Here is a 17225-nt window from a genome sequence, read left to right as displayed (position 1 = left end):
ACGCTGAGAGACACCAGGCTGGGGAGTGCAGCAGGCCTTCCCGGGGGCAGGACTCCCCTCACCACTGCAGGCCGAGCGCCCCAGGACAAGCCCGTCAGGGTTCTGCAGAACTGAGCACGTGGAGAGGAGACCCAGGGACGAGGGATGGGGCGGCAGAGGGGGGGGCAGCCGAGCTGGGGCTGGGAGCAGCAGCAGGCACAGCTGAGCGGGGTGCTGGAGGGCCAGAAGCTGGCCTGGGGGCCGAGCAGAGGAACCTGCCCCAACAGCGCCCAGAGTGCACAGTCCCGGTGCCTCATGAAACAAACATGACGCATGTGCTACTTCCCGGCTTACTTCCATGCAAAACATGCCTGCTTTGAAAAGGGACCACGTCGCCGCCGCCTGCTGGCACTCCCTCCCGGGAGGCGGAGGCAAGTTGGTACAAAGCTCGCTCTGGAAGGAGCCAGCATGCCAGGTGCCCCGTGCCAAAATGCTTCCTCTCCGGCCCCCAGGGACCTGGCTCCCCACCCAGGGCAGTGGGGCCTGTTTCGGTCAGGGGCAGCAGGAGTCTGCCCCAAAGCCTCCCGGGTCATTCGTGGAGGATGCGTTAGGCCCGAGTCCCCTTCATAGGACAGACGTGTGCTGAGACACACCGCATCGTGACGACGACAAGACAGAGCCTGCCCTGGACGGCCCAGTCCCTGCCCTGCGCGTCTGCATGGGTCCCACCCACCCAGACCTGCTCCCTGCTTGGCCTCGAGCCCTGGCATTCCTTCGCCCGGCACGGGCCCCACCAGGTTCAAGACCGTGTCTGCACTGCTGTCCTGCGAGGAGGAGCGTCTAGGAGACAGGGCTCTACCTGCTTTATTTCTGGATTCCCCCAGCTCAGCACAGGGCCCTCTGGAGCAGCTGCTGCTCCACCCTAGCCTGCCCCAAATAAGTATGTGGGTGAAGGAACGGAGGAACAAACAGTGATGAAAGTCTTCAGGTCTCTTCCCGAAACACCGGAGAACTGGGCAGTCTGGCTTGGAGCAGCAGCCCTCAGGGACGGGCACAGTGTTTATCTTCAAACCCTGAGCCTCGACCGGAGAGCGGAGGACCCCCCCCGGGTGGGGGTGGGGGTGGGGGGGACAGCCAGCACTTCTGCCCAGCTAGCTACTGGACCCCCGCAACCCCGCTCGAGGGATGAGTTCTAGACACTTAAAGTGACATGGAGAGGTGGGCCACATGGGTGGGAGGAACGGTGTGAGCAGGAAATACGAAAGGCACAGGTTGGGGGGAGAGCCGAAGTCTGATCCCCTCTTTTCTGGGTGACGCCCCACGCGGGCCCCTATTCATCATCCCGCAGGGTGAGAAAGTGTTCCCCCACGGCCAGAGGCCACAGCAACGAGTACCTGGGGATCTGGAAGAAGACGAGGACCTCAGAGCTTGTAACCCATCGGCCCCAGCACACAAACAGCAGCAAGAACGCACATGGATCGGCTCAGTCACGAGACCAAAGCCGATGGCGCCCGGAGGCCACAGTGCGGCCCTCGTTTCCCGGCCTTCACCCTCGGAGGCCCAGACCCAAGATCTTTGCGGGCAGTGGTCTCGTCTCCACGCCCAGGTGACCCCTGGGGACCGGCTTCCCTGCATCCTCGAACCAGGACCCCTGCTCAGCAGATCTCCCCGAGGGACCGGTGCCCCCGACGTGGCGCCCGGGGGCGAAAGCCACTGTCAACACCACGACTCTCACCCTGACGAGTCCCAGGTCGAAATCCAGACCCACTGACCGCGTGACTCCGTGGTGAGGGACACAGCTGAAGGCGCCAAGCCAAGTGTTTCAGCCCCGGTTCTGGTCTGAGGGCCGGCGCCATCAGAGGCACAGGACTTGCCCGGCCTGCCCCTGCCTGCGCTCAGCGACGCGGGGCAGCACCAGCCGTGTGGGCTGTGGGGGAGGGGAGGAGGGGCGCCTGGACCCCCAGAACCCACTCGGCGGGCTCCGTGCCGGTCCCCAACCGCGGCTGTGATGCGGCAAGGGCGGGCATGAGGGCTGCGGGAGCCACCAGGACCTCAGAACAGTTCTGACTGAATGACTGAAGCCACTCGAGCTGCCTGGTGATTCTGAGGTATGTCTCTTGCCTGTGCTTTACTATTACCATTTGAATACTTACTGTGCACTATGTACCAGGTGCTATCCTAGGTACCTGGGATACGGGGGGTGGGGGAGGGAAGGATGAAGACCTTTGCCCTTTGCTGCATGGGGCTGACGTTCTAGTAAGGGTGGGAGGTAGACACGAGGCAAGTTTGTGAAGGCTGCTGGCTGCTAGTGTCACAGCAGAGCGGGGACCGGCGAAAACGTGAGGCCAGAGCAGGCTTCCCTGGGGGGTGTGTGTGGCGGGGATACATGGGCCACGCCTGCAGGGGCAGAGGGTGGAGGGTGCAGTCCGCCCTCTCCGGGTCCTGCCTGTGCTCTTACACCAGCTCACCGCTCTTGCTGTCCCCCGGGGACGCTGAAAGGCATGGAAGGTGGTTGGCACAGGCTGCCAACTTTTTCAACAGCAGGCTCTGCGGGAAACCAGTACCCCATGCCTGAGGAGCTGTGGGGTTTCCTTCTCCTCCTCAGCTGGGAGGGCAGAGTCCCAGAGTCCGAGCCCGCTGCCCTAGGGCTTGGTGCCCCCGCCAGCTGGGAGCGAGCGGTGGGGCGGGGAGGGGACAGCCTGTGATCCTGCGCCTGTGTGAGCAGCTGTTCTCGCCAGCACCTGCCAGGCGCCCTGCCCTGCCCCTGCTGTCTGCTGGACTCTGCCCATGCCCCAGAGGGAGATGTCACTACCACGCTGACTTTCTACGGGGAACCCGATGGCACGAAACTGCAGCCTGGAAACCAGGATGCCTGGGTCAAGGGCGTACACCTCAACCACGAGGCCACACGGCCCGAGGCACCTTCAGACAGGGTGTGCCCTCTCGGTGGACTGAGTCCTAAGAAGTCCTGCTTCGGAAGGAAGCCCAGCCCATGCCAGCCTTGATGGCCAGGCAGACCCTGCTGCGGGGGCCCGTGGGGCAGGCCCACAACTCTGCCTCTCCGGGGCACCCTGCCTGGCACGGGTCGTCCACTCTGCTCTCGGCTCTGGTCCCCGGCACACTGGCCCCCCTCCTTGGGTCTGGCCCACACACGAAGGCAGGCCTCAGCCCCACCCACCCCACTCTCCCTGTCCCCAACCTTCCCCGTCTCGTCTCCCCCCGCTGCTCCTCCCCATCCCGTCATCTCCCTTTCCTGGGGACACGAGACAGGTCCAAGGCCCTGCCTGAGCTCTTTCTGACCCGAGGACCACGAGGCTGCTGAGACACTCTTCGCCCCGAGTCCCCTCTGACCCCAGCTGCTACACTGCCACCACCTCCGAGAAGTGTCACCTCTGCCTGGTTTCTAGTGCCTCAGAGCGGCAAGCCAGAGACCACCGAGACCACCGCTGGGCTCGGTCCCCCTCCCTGAACACCTAGACGCCCGGGTCCCACTGCCGGGGAGTCGCACCGGGGCCCGTCTGTACACTGTCAGGACACCTGAAAGACACATCGTTCGCGTCACACGAGTCCCTCAAGAGCAACACTTACCCTCGTGAAATGACCTCATGGTAAATCACCAATTAAAAAACCCACCCCCCCGAATCAATAACCACCAATTACCGCCCCCCCCAAAGCACAGTTGTAAGCGTCAATCCAGGCCCGTGCTGACCCCTGGCTGCCCACACATGTCCCAGCGCTCCTGTGGTCTACGCCGGCCCGGGGGACGGCCCCAGACGGCCGCCACTTCCCACGCTCAGCAGCCACTCCCGTGGAGGCCACGGCCACTGCGCGTCCCTCACTGAGCAGGAACCGCCTGGACAGGGTGTTTCGGGGCGGTTTCCACAGCAACAGCACCTTGCTCCTCGTGCGCGCAGGGGAAGGCTTTCCTCTGAACTCCCATTGCTTGCCAGGCCCCCGGAGAGCCCTCCGCCGTGCCGCAGCCACTGCCGCACTTTTCCCGCGAGTCAGCCGTGTTCCTGCTGCAGCTCTCAGCGCGGGCGGGTCTCCAGGTGCAGAGGCCAGGGACAGCCCGGGAGCCCGCACGCCACTCAGCAACGGCGCCTTGGTTCCTCGCGTGCTGACCCCAACCAGAGGCCGGGCAGCACAGCCGACACTCGAGCCCCGCTTCTGGAGCAGGGCGGCGTTCTGCTGCCCGGGGACGTGACACCAGCAGCGCTGGCCGGCCAGGTCCCTCTCATCTCAGCTCACCTCACCTCACCTCCAGTCCAGGGACGTGAATGAGGGAAAAATGGGGCCTCGTCTTTGCTGCTTACATGATTTTTAAACACCCTCGAACATTCCCTTTCAAAATTCACTGTACCCAGAGAAGGTAGCATCTAGAGGGAGGGGCTGGGCCCCCTGGGAATGGGTGAGAGTTCATGTTTTATCCTCGGTACAGGAAACACCGTGCTGCCTCTGAAGTCAAGTCAGTAAGCGTCTGTCAGTAATAAAGCCCTTGGCCGTGGCTGTCTCCGAGGACTCCCGTGGGAGGACACTGTGTCTCAGACACGCCCGTCGCCCACGGGATCAGGGCTCAGGCCGTATCAGACTGCAGGCAGGCGACAACAGAGAAGCAATGGGAAACCACACCAACTTTTCTTTTGCACGGTGGTCACTTCGTCAGGGCATATGGTGAACGAGCTTCTCTGAAAGGAGTTCCCCTCAGTGTCCAGTTTGTCCTTGAGGACAGGAGCAAGGACAACAATGTGAAATGTGTCCCAGGTGTACAGACAGGAAGAACAGGCTGCAGCCACACCTGCGCTGGGCAGAGCTGGGCCACATCTCACCAGCTCCTGCAGGGCGGCCAGCACAGGAGCCCGCACAAAGGGCTCAGTCAGGGAAGCCCATGGGGAGGGGCGGGTGTGGACAAGGAAGTGAAGTGCCCCCAGGGAAAGGGGGGGACCTATTTATTTATGTACTAGGGAAGGTTCGAAATGTTCTGGTGAGGTGAAAAATGACGCGCTCCACACTTGGTCAAAGGGCACCCCCCCACACTTCCCCCGGAGGCCCCGGGCCTGGGCTCCACCTCCCTCCCTGGCTGCCTGTCCACGGGGTGCTCCGGGCCCAGGGCGGGTCCTCTCCTCTCCTCTCCTCCAGAGAACTTCTTTCCCAACTGTCAACAGGAACCAGCCAGACCGTGGGCCCCCAGGGTCCCTCCAGTCTCCACCTGGTGTCACAGCCTAAGGAGGCTCCCCCACCCAGCCTAAACCTCTCCGCAGCAATCTGCCCTGACCCACCCCACACCGCACTCTCCTTGCTGTTCATGCCAGAAATCGAACAGCTGCCCTTGGCTTTTTCTCACTCACTCGTATCTGACCCCAGAGCAAATGCATGTGACTCTTATTTCAAAATGTACCCAGAACCCACCCACCGTCCCACCAGGCCAGCATCTCCTAATTACCGCCAAGAGCCTCCAAACTTTCTGGGTTCTCCCTGCTCCCTACAAGGAAGCCGTAACACAGCTGCTAGCGTGGTCCTGTGCTGGAAACCCCCACTGGCTCGTGTCACACAAGGCCGGCACATTTGCAGTGAGTGGCCTGCAAGGCCCGGGTGGGGTCTGCCCTGGAAGCCCCGCCTCCGCTCAAGCACCCCACCCATCATCACTAGATTGAACACAGCACCTCTCCAAGCACTGGGACCCCTGGAATGCCTTACCCTGCGCTGCGATTCTGTTCATGGCTTTTACTGCTTTGATCCAGAGCAGGGACTTTACTTATGACGGCTGACTGACTGCCATCCTACTGGAACATAAGCTTTAAGAGATCAGGGATCTTTGTTTTGTTCGTGGACGTGTCCCAAACACAGGACAGTGCCCTTCGGTGGCAGACGTAAATGTCGTGACTGAGTGCCTGTGAAGAGTTTCCTACTGTGTGACCAACAAGAAACCCAGACCAGTCAAGGCGACAGCTCCCCGGGGAGCGTGGAGCGTCAGACTGACTGATGGGCTCGTCGCCCCTCAGACAACCGGAGGGGTGCGGGGAAAAAGCTGTCAGTCGAATTCGTGTAACGATTCACAGAGAACGAGAAGAAAAGCACATACGTCACAGAGGAGAAATCCAGAGCCATCCAGACCTCTGCACACGGACGCGTGGAGTCTCTGGAGGACGCCAGCCCCTCCTGACACCCTCCTCCGCAGGCTGCCAGGAGGCCGTCTTCTCCCTTTATGGCCTCTGGGGAAAAAAGATGCTCGTAATCACAAGATGTCAGGGTCCCCGCTAAGGATACAGTGGCCCCAGGCCTCAGACACTTTCCCACTGCTTCTGTTCCACTTGCAGGTGAAGGCAAAAACAGGTGCCTTTAGTCACTACCTTAATCTGAGTCTTAAATACAGTACTAAGAGACAATGCGAGGTTTTACTGAGAAAAAGTGAATTTTTAATTATCTTGTGAATCTACTTATAAAAACACAAGCAATGTTCACAACTATAAATTTAAACCTTTCGCACTAAAAAAACACGAAACAACAAACACAAAACCACAGGCATGAACTGTAAACCTGTATTCATTATCCACTAGTCTTAAGGTTAATTCTTAGTAGTAGTTCAGTATTTTCCTCCTTGGCAATTTTAACGTTTTAGCACCAAATGATCTCTCACAGAGGTCCTGCGAACACCTCCGGCTGCCAGGCAGGGAGAGGCTTCTGTATGCACTACCCCCCACGGCCCATGCGTGCCCACAGAGGCACGTGGAGGGGGGTCCCCCGCTGACCGCCAGGGCACTGGAAAGAAGACAGAGGGCACACGTGTCACACAGCTTTAATGTAGTGCATTCGTGGGGAAAGGCCAGCTCGCGCTCCCAGGCGTGCTCTCGTCCTCGTGTCTAATATCATGATTCAGAAGATGCAGACGTTATTGCCTAAATATTATTCTATACATTTCCGTCAGTGTTCAAGAAGACTGTAGACGGCTACTTTAATTTACACCATAATTACTGGGTTACAGCTTTAGCTCATTGGCAATTTTGGAAGCAATATTTTTGAAAGCTATGGATGTCCCTGATATCCGCTTGAACCGGACCCCGTTCAGAGACAGTCTTGGCAGCTTGCACACCTCCATCTCCCACTGCACGAGGTTCTCGGCGTGCCCGTCCCCGTGGACGCAGAAGAGTAGGAAGCGCTCTCTCTGCTCGTAGTCGCAGTTGTTGGCGTCCAGGACTTTGCGGATTTCCCGCATCATGTCATTGGGGTCCATAGAACTAGTGGTTTTCATGCTCCAGGTGAAGCGCAGGGAACGAGGTTTTGCTTCTTTGTTTTCATCCTTTTGCTCCGCAGATACGTTGCGACTGAAACGCACAGTGGCAGGTTTATTTTCATTTGCACAGGACAGCCAGCCCTTTCTACTCTAGCTAGTGCGCGACGGACTCTTCTCCAGTGGGAGAGCCGACGCCCATGTTTCTCCTGCACAGGCTCACACGCCTGCTCCTTTTCTAAGGCGCATTCATCTATTTGCTTCCCCCAAAATCATAAGCCACAAGAGGCAGAAAATCTACTTGGCTGTAAAATCTCCACCAGTCATGGTAGAGACTAAACTAAAATTAGAGACTTTTAGAGACTTACTAAAATTAAAAAAAAAATAGTAATAATTTGTTTCCACGCTGGTGTGGCTCAGTGGACTGAGTGCCGGCCTGGGAACCACAGGGTCGCCGGTTCCATTCCCAGTCAGGGCACAGGCCTGGGTTGTGGGCCAGGTCCCCAGTTGAGGGCGTGTGAGAGGCAACCAGTCAATGCATCTCTCGCACATCAGTGTTTCTCTCCCTCTCTTTCTCCCTCCCTTCTCCTCTAAAAATGAATACATGTAATAAAATATATGAAAAAATAATGTGTTAAATCAGGCGAAGTAGGGATGGGGCTGGGGGCGCGTGCAGGTGCTGAGCCCAGCTCGTCCACCACGATGTTCCTCTCGAACTCACACGGCCCCCACCGTTAACCGTCATCCTGGATCACTGGTGAGCTGGCACGGCTCAAACCACGTTCCCTGCCAACGGTCCCGGGGCTGAGTGCACAGCTGGGTAGGGGGGTAGGGGGGTGGGCCACCCTCTCACTCCCCTCTACCTGTACCTCAGTATTTTTCCTTCTATTTTGTTACTTTAAACATCTAGTTTCAGTTTAAAAGAATTCTTAGGTGACACTCTCTTACCACTGAAACAGAAAAATGAAATGTTAGGGCACATTTGCTGCTGAGCACCAAAGCGACCCATCTGAGTGCAAACTGCGGACTCACAGAGTACAAACTGCGGTCCCCACGCCTGCGAGGTGCTATCAAGGGGGGGCCCAGGCACGGTCTCTCGGGGGTCCCGAGAACAGGCCTCAACTGACTCACTGTCTGGGGCATTTGATTGTTACTGACACAAACTGTTAGGTATATTCCCTACGTGTCTATGTGGAGGCCTCAATGAGGACAGTGAATACCTAACACTGTTGTGCATGAAAAACACCCAGCACAGGATATTTAATACACTTAATCTTCTGGCAAATTCATCAGAGCTGAGGGCGGGCCACAGGTTTTATTGTGCATTCAGCTCTCCCTGTTGCCAACCTGCCTGCAGAACATTCCATTGGATTCACATCCATCAAAACTGGTTGGAGGCTTCCTATGTATAAAATGCTGTGTCAGATACTAAATAGATTATAAAAATGAGCAAAAGCTCTCAAACTAATTTGGGGTCAGGTGAGAGAAGCCTGCCTTGCAAGGAAGCAGCAGGCGCACAGGGCAGCCACAGGGTAGCCACAGCTACAGGGTCTCATGGGAGAGAGGCTGGGCCTGCCTCTTGGGAGGAGCGCCAGGGAAGGCAGGATGGAGAGGGAGGGAATTCTGTCTGGAGGGGCGGCATCTGGGAGGAGCTCTGAAGAGCCCTTAAGCTTTACCACCACCACAGAAGTGGGGCAAGGGTCCCTGTGCGTGCACAGGGAGCATCAGCAGAGGTCAGGAGGTTCGGAAGGTACAGAATGTTTGGGGCTATCACAGACCGCCTGGGGGCAGGTGTGCCCACTGCCATCACCACACCCAGGGGCCGGGCCTATCGTTCCTGATCACGGATGGGGAACAAACTTGAGTCTGGAATGGGGTGGACAGCTGCCCGAGCTCAACCCAGCACTCCGCCTGCACTGGGGGCTGCTGCTGAGGCCACACAGGGCCTCACAGGACATGGTGGGCCAAGCAATGGGGCCACTGCAGGTTTCCACTCAGTCATATGATCAGAGCTGTGCTTTAGAGACGAGGAAGGGAGCAGATGGGTCAGCGTGGACCTGAAACAGCGTGTGGCAACTACTACAAAGAGGGACAAAGGGAGGGAGCAGCTACAGAGATGGAGTTCTGAGCCTAGCTGGTGACACCCTGCCCAAGCCTGAGCAAAGACAGCTATACAAAATTTAAAGGCAAAACACTCAATTACAAAATCATTCCTTTAAAAGTCTAATTTGAAATATGAAAATTCTAAGCCCTGGCTGGCGTAGCTCATTGGATTGAGCGCGGGCTGCGAACCGAAGTGTCACAGGTTCAATTCCCAGTCAGGGCACATGCCTGGGTTGCAGGCCATGACCCCCAGCAACCGCATAATGATGTTTCTCTCTCTCTATCTCCCTCCCTTCCCTCTCTAAAAATAAATAAATAAAATCTTAAAAAAAAAAAAAGAAATATGAAAATTCTGCTCATTATTCTGCTTTCATGCCTTGAGACTAGAACTATGCTAGAAGTTATCAAGGTGTCCAGAAAAATCCCACCAACTCCCAGACCTCAGTTCAGGTCATTAGGGCCCAGGCCAGGCAGGACTAGGAGGAGACTCCCTGGTGCCCTCCGGTGGCACAGCACTGGCCCAGCTCAAGGGTGGCAATGGGGACAGTGGCAGCACTTGTGTATCCCAACCACAGAGTACGCACCCACCCAGCAACCCACAAGACAGCAGGAAAAAGCATCCCTAGCGCCACTTTTAAATATAAAATAGAGTTAAAAAGTCGACGCCCTCACCTGGAGCCCTCATATCTCCCGTTCCTCTCATATTCAGTCGGAAGCCTCAAGGAACAGAAGGCAGAAGCAGAGAAGTGGGAGAGAGAAAAGAGGTCTTACACAGCGGCACACGACGCCGGCACAAACACAACACCGCAGCCCCGACAAACCCCAGGTCACCGCGGGGCTCAGGGCTCTGCCCCTCTCTGTGGGGACCCAGCCAGCACCCCGGCTTCCCGGGCGGAGGGCTCCTGGCCTTCAGCTGGAGGTGTCATTCTGACCCTTGAAACTGTTCCCCCAAGGGCAGTGGGCTTCCACAAAAGGGAACTAACTGGGTTTAGCTGAACTTAATTACAAAGCTTTCTGCCCAAGGAAAACCAGGCGACTGGGAAGATCAATTCAGAACCACCACAGACCGGTGTTCCCCGCGGGAAGAAAGCAGTCTTCTCAGAGTGGCCAAGGACTTGGGTCAGCAGAGCCCCTGAGAAGCCCAGGGGAACCGCAGGCTGGCTGGGAGGCCGAGGCCCAGCGTGGCCCAGCGGCAGCTTTTCTGCCTCGCCCGTGTGCACTCCGAGGTAGTAAGCAACACTTTCGGTCTTTTGACTGTCAGCATCAAAAAACAGTTACCCAGTGGGAACAACATTTACTACAGTAAACGCTTTAATTAAAAATGAGACGTGGTTTCTTTGGTGGTTGGTGGAAACTGGCTTTGGATAGAATACTATTTACTCTTCAACTCTGAAAACATTCAGACATTTCTGCCATGCAGTTGCCCAAACCCAAACCTAATGAGACTGTAAGGTCTGACTATTACGCTTGTCTCCAGTATAAGAATATTAGCTCATTCTCCTGTCACTTTAAAACTTTTTGTTAATTCGGTGCTCCATGAAATTAAAACTGATGACGCACACATCCATCACCACTTACCTTTGCCCATTTGAGGCCAACCGTAAATGCACATGAATGTTACTGCATGTCTCATTCCTCAGACAGAAGCATGCTGAGGGGTATTAGTGTCAAGACAGAATTATCTGGATGCTACAGAGCTCCACAAAGAAAGACGGTGTGCGCGGCATGCGGAGGCCTCTTGTTACATGTGTGCCAAGTGCCTTTAAAAAAGCCTGACGGAGTTAATCTGCTGCTCTCCACAGTTTCTTCTCAAAGAAGTAAGTACTTAGTTCTCAGCAGAGTTTAGTTTTTTTAAGTAAAATATACAAAAACAAACAAAAAACAAACAACAACAACAGGGCTAGAAAGCCAAACCTGATGTTAATTGCAAGAGCCATTTTGGGGTGAGGATTTAAAAAAAATATGTGTATATATAAATCCTACCTTTTGATAAACCTGAATGACATGTTTCTAAAAGAAATTAAGCCAAAAAAAAAAATTAACAAAAATGACTTGCACAAATGAAATATAAAATCTTGTCAATTACAGATCTTTGTCAATAGAGAAAGAAAAACAACAAAGAAAACAGGGTTCCTCTTCTGTCCAATCAACAGTGAAACAGGGACATTTGTTGTAAAAGTAAAATTATTACAGGTAATTGAGTATGTAATCTTTTGAGCAGATTTGTAAAAGCCTGTATTGGCAAGCAAACACTGAGCAGTGTGAACAGCGGTGCCAGCTGAAGTAACACTTGTGTAAGGCTCTATTAAGGATCTATTAAGAAAGTCAACAACTTGTTTTAAATAAATGACTTAAGTCATTTGCAATAAACTAATAACATTTGTCAATTTCTTCAGAATATCTTATGAACAAAATTGTACATTCTTATACAGAACCTTTAAATGTTCATTATAAAATGTTTAACCATTAATAAAATCATTACTTCAGGAAGATGATTTAAACATTAACAGTGGTTATAAATTACTTTTTAATAAAAAATAGTCACTAGGGCTTAAAACAGAGCAGAATTTTTAGATATGGAAACAAATGGAAATTACGTGACAAGGTAACAGTAGAGGTTCACTTTTATGTCTCAGTAATAAGCTGGAAAAATGGTATTTTACAGAGGTGACTCTGCTTGTCAAAAACTTTAGGAAGATGCTTAGGATGTACTGAACATAACTGGACCAAAGAAATCAGAAACTACGGGTCAGGCTGGTCAGGCCTGTGTGACCACACCGTCAGCACTCCTGAGCAAGAGGGACCTGAACTAGTCAAAGTACTTCTAAACCCAGTGCTATGCCTGAACAGAGGAGGCATGTGTATGTATTTGCTGACTTACTGAATTAATGAACCCCTGGGTTTATTTTTTGTAATCCAGGATAACTTTGGCATTGCTTGAGGTACTGACCAATTAAAAAAATCTCTAACTACTGTGAGTGAACACCAACCACTTCACAATCACATTAAATACGGCACACAGCAAGTAGAGAAGGTCACACATTGAGAACATTTTGTAAATAATTATGCATTACATAAAGGCAGTGTCATTCAAAAGATTGTTTTAGCTGAAAATTGATTAAAAGGTCTTTAAAAAATATTTTCACCTCCAAGTTCTCTGCCTGAGGAAAGTCAGGGGCACGGCCAGGGACCACAGGGCTGCTTCTCCGGCCTTTCCCTCCCCCCGACCCTCGCGGGATCAAGAGCAGGCTCCCGCAGGCCCCCCCAGTGGGGGGCCCACAGCTCTCCCCACCACTCAGCCTGCGGGGCAGCACTGTGAGCAGCCCCACCCTCTGCCCACCGCCCCGGCAGGTCTCCCTCGCAGGTCCTGAGTGCCAGTGCCCAAGCCTTTGGAGCGCTCCAACGGCCTCGCTACACTCACTGCTGGGGGAGGACCCGGAGCTGACGCTGACGACAGCAGCGAGGACAACCGTTGTTAGGAAGGAACTGACTGCATCTAAGGACACACAGAGGGCGCTCCACGGGCCACAGCACACTGAGTACTGCAGACCCCAGCCTGCAGACTTGCACAAACAGAAGACCACCCATCGGAAAAATGTGGGGGTGGAAAACGTGAAATAAACGTGAAATGATCCACCCCTGGAATTTTTCAAAGGAGCAACCCAACTCTCCATTCAAAAGATTGATCTCCATTTCAATACAGATACAAGAAATAAATTTAGTTGAAACCCCAGGGCAAGGGCTCCCGCCCACACCAGTGCTTCAGGGTTTCCTGGGGGAGCACCATGGAGGGGCCTCAGGGGCCTTTGCTGGAGTCGCGGCGCGGCTCAGCACTCACTTGTTCCTGTGCCTTAATCTCTCTGAACCTCACCCCCTGGTTCTCCCACGAAACTGGGGAGCACCTATTCCCAGGGTAGGCTGTGCAGATGAAATGAGTGGGTGAGAAGGTTGTATTTACACATGTAAAACGAGTGTATCTGCACCTATAATTCTATAGACATCTACTTATCTTAGTCCACAGCTAGCACTCAATGAATGGTAACTGATACTATTCTTATCAGTAATGAAGATGAGTATTAAGATAAAAAAAAAAAAGCACAAAGGAGACGATTAAATAAGTTCAAGGACTTTAATGAGGAGCCCACTACAGAGGAAGTGCAGGGACACCAAGCTGACTGCCATGACTAGCCCTCAGCCCTGTGCTCAGAGCTGAGCGGGAGAAGCACCAGTGAGAGCAGGCAGGGTCAGGGGAGTGAGCGGCCAGGTGACTGACACCCAGGCTTCACCTTCCACCCACGTTTGAGAGGCAGCCTCCATTTCAGCCGCGTCCCTGTGGAAGGCGCTGGGGGACAGGATGGCCTGGGGTAGGCCGTGGGGTGACACTGAAAGGAAAAAGTGAGTTAGTCTGTAGGTCACCAGGCGCTCCTTGGACTGAACTCCAAGCCTGGCAAGACCCTAAGACCACCTGCTCTTCTGCTCAGCCTGGAGCAAGGTGTCTCAGCAAAGGGGCCAAGAAGAGAGCAAGGGGCCAGACTGGAACTTTCTGAAGTGCTCTGGCCTCTAGCTGATGCTACTGGATGTCAGAAGTCATCCCTAATCTGGTATTCAATGTCGCGACAACACACACCCCCTCTGGGGACACGGTTTAATGTGACCCATCTAAGTTTTAGATGACTGATCTAAAATAAAGTTGCTGAAGGGATTAAGGAGACTGCAGAAGTGGTATTTAGCTCACAGGTGGAAAAAGGAAGGTGGCATGACTCTGAGTGGTGGGGCCCGAGGGAGCACAGAGAAAGAAGGAGTGCGTCAGTTGTCTAGATCCGAGGAGGTGCCCCACCGTGCTGTGGGCGAGACACACACACGACGAACGAGAGGCCTGTGAGCAGGCTCCTGCAGGGCCCCCGGACGCACTGTTCCACGGCCAGGCTCCCTCTGAGTCTCCTCTGGGAGCCCTGAGCCCTCAGATTTCCTGGGTGAATTCCTGGCTAAAGGTGCCTTTGACTGTTTGCTTGTGGTACAAAGTGGCATATTTTCTTTATCCTCTTCTAGCAGCCAATGTTTCTAGGCTTTTGCAACCTCCAGCTAGATCATGGAAATAAAGTTAAAATAACTCAAGGGCCCCACAGAGATTTCTAGAGATTTCCCAAGATCCCAAATGACAGCCTACTGGACACATGAAGGATTTTATACACAACCAGATACTAGTTTCTTCCTGAGAATAAACCAGGAATTTAATCTCCACAGCTATACCATTTAAGAAAGTTACCCTGTTTTCACTATCACTTAGATCAACAGAGAGCATAATTTCAAGATTCAGACTCTAAGAAACTTAGTGCATCTCAGTAACAACGAAATGGAACAAGGGAGAGGAAAAGTGTCCTCCTTGGGAAACGTCTGTGCACTGAGTGCCAGCCCTGCCTACCTTGGGTCGGGGCTCCACTACACCCCGGTGACCATCTCTGCGGACAAATGTGTGATACAAAGGAACAGTGATTAAAAGCTACCACCTCCCAAGTGCTGGAGAACTTTTACTGGGATTTCTCTTCTAAAAGGTTTTAAAATCTAGTTAGATATGTAAACCAGGAAAGCACATGCTAAACACAAAATAAACAGCAGCCAGGCAGTGGCTTCACACACAGGTCTCCTTCTGTTTTCAACAACCACTTCTACCTGGTACTTACCTCCGTGTGAGTTTTGAGGTTAATTTACTGAAAAGATTAGTGGAGCCTCGGCTTCGAGTCTGGGACAAGGGTGTGGCTTCATGGGACAGGCTGGGCGAGGCAGGCGGGCCGTTGTACGTGGCAGTCCGCCGTTCCCGGGGCTGGCCGTGGAAAGTGCTGCGACTGGCGGTGCCTCTGGGGAAGCGGATCCGATCCGGGGTGGCCGCACTGCTAATACTGTGAGTGGAGGCGACTGGAGTTCTCTGATCAGGAACAGTGCTACGGGGTCAGAAAACATAGATCCTTTACAGCTCTGTTCGCCACATCCCATCTTTGTGGCAAACATGCACACAAAAATTTACAGTCACAATATACCTTTGATACAGAGTGGAGAAAATCAGTTTTAATAAATCCAGGTCCAAGGGGTGTTTCACAGGACTCAGGAGCAAAAGGTAAGTTAAATGGGGAAGGGGACCAGAGGAATCATATATAATGAATCAAAGCCTCGTGGTGTTTAAGGGGACAGCAGACACAGTTCCAAGGACAAGATAATGCAGTTCTGGACACAGAACAGCTTGAAACACAATCATTTCTCCTATGCTTCCCTCTCAGGTTGCTCCTGTGCAGAGAACCTTCCCAATACAAAAGAAACACAGTATGTGCCAGTGAAGTGGAAGAACAGGAGACTGGAAAGTTCTGGAAGCACACACGTGGCAAAACTTTCGTAAACCCACACACTGGAAGCCACCTGCAGAGGAGGGGGCTCTCACTCCCTCCACAGCACGCAGAGGCACGAAGACACACTCAGACAGCCTGGGACACCACAAGAAGGAGGTGCGGAACTAAAACCACCCACAGGAAGGGCACTCTGTGGACTTTACCAAAACCTCGGACTGTAAAACCCACAGCACAAAACTGAGCGGCAGCGGGTACACTTTAGTGCCACAAGGAATGTGCACGTTTCTCACACAGCCGTGAAGTTACCTCTTGCACTGTTTACTGGAGGTAACAGCACCTCGCGGTGCCCAGAGGCTGACAGGGACATCGACGACTGACGTCCCAGTGGACAGATGGGAGGTGTGGTGCAGACTCAGGCGGGGCTAGCTGCGTAAGCGGACATTTCTGTCAGGCTGGGAGGGGTGTGGGTTCAGGCAGAGGCAGAAACAACAGCTTGAGGGACCAGGGACAAAAAGAGCAACCTGTGGGGTGAAGCACACACCTCCTTCCCCAAACTGTCTAACTTCTGTCAAAACCCAAACTCTCTGAGACTGGTTTTGGGGATTCTGAAGTAGCGGCCAACTTGTAGCTGCTTTTTCCTCAAACAGCAGTTTAAAAGTTTTTAGCTTTAAAGGAAACATCGTACACGTCCGGATGTTGATGTCAGAGGGACAGTGACTTGAGCTACGGGTGAAAGGAAGTCTCTCCTGAAAGACAGGCGTCCGTGCACACGAGCCGGCAGCGTCAGTCTGGGAGGCGAACACGCTGTGGTCCTGCCCTGCTCCCACAGCAGTGACAGTGAAATCACGGGCACAGGGACCAGCTGTTACTAAACTTTGTCATGCTGTTTAAGTAGAGCTGAGAATTTTCCCACTCAACAGACATCCACTTCCTCAAAAACAAGTCCAAACTCCTAAGGGGTCAAAGGGGCCCCATTTTTCAAGGTGGCATTAACGAGCAAATGAACCATTTGTAGACTGACAGACAAAAGTGGCCTCACACCTGCAGCCGCACCTGGTACTCACAGCTGCAGGACAAAACCAGGACCTCGACATCCCGGTTTAATTCCAGCTCAGTCACCATGTCCTTGGCAGTGTCTCTGCTGTAAGGACAACCAGGGTGCAGCATCCTGGCCACCTTTTTTCAGTACTCGAAACCCAGGGACCACCAGGTTCTTTCCCTCCCGCCCCACCATCCAGAGCAGCCCCGTCCACTGCTCCGCCCTCTCCCGAGGACCCCTGGCCTTCACCCGCACACCTTCCAATCTGTCCACTGTACAGCTGGGAGCTGCCTGAAATACAAACCGGACCTCATCCCTCAAAGCCTTTCAAAAAGCACAGTCTTCAGGACGAGGCTCCAACTCCTCACCCTGGCACCCAGGTCACATCCGCAGGTACCCACAGCCTGGCTCCTGCCACGTCTCCAGGCTTTGCCTTCTAAGTCACTTCCTGGGACTCTCCCTGGTCCTCCGGACGCTGTGTAACCCCCAGTCACGCATCAGGTCGAAGAACGTGCGCAGGAGCTCTGGGCCCAGGAGGCTG

At 53.8% G+C, this 17225-nt stretch overlaps 1 protein-coding gene across 7 annotated transcripts in view; it reads right to left on the bottom strand.

The window, feature by feature from the left end:
* Nucleotides 1-6369: 6369 nt before the first annotated feature.
* MARK3 (microtubule affinity regulating kinase 3) overlaps nucleotides 6370-17225 on the bottom strand; it is a 92465-nt gene continuing 81609 nt past the window's right edge. For 2 of the 7 annotated variants that reach the window (XM_045822273.1, XM_045822275.1), the window contains exons 15-18: nucleotides 14989-15246; nucleotides 11291-11317; nucleotides 9980-10024; nucleotides 6370-7298 (exon numbers count right to left, since the gene is read on the bottom strand). In XM_045822273.1, the coding sequence (XP_045678229.1) occupies nucleotides 6953-7298; nucleotides 9980-10024; nucleotides 11291-11317; nucleotides 14989-15246 (676 nt within the window). In that variant the 3' untranslated portion in view covers nucleotides 6370-6952. Of the gene's footprint in view, nucleotides 7299-9979; nucleotides 10025-11290; nucleotides 11318-13422; nucleotides 14390-14988; nucleotides 15247-17225 lie in introns of those variants that run through there. The other 5 variants (XM_045822276.1, XM_045822277.1, XM_045822274.1 and 2 more) reach the window with 4 other exon arrangements.

This window comes from Phyllostomus hastatus, unplaced genomic scaffold, assembly GCF_019186645.2.
Source record: "Phyllostomus hastatus isolate PE091 unplaced genomic scaffold, TTU_PhHast_1.1 phas_scaffold_501, whole genome shotgun sequence".
NCBI lineage: Eukaryota > Metazoa > Chordata > Mammalia > Chiroptera > Phyllostomidae > Phyllostomus > Phyllostomus hastatus.
The sequence above is the reverse complement of the archived record's forward strand: the minus strand, read 5'-3'. Positions and strand labels throughout refer to the sequence as shown.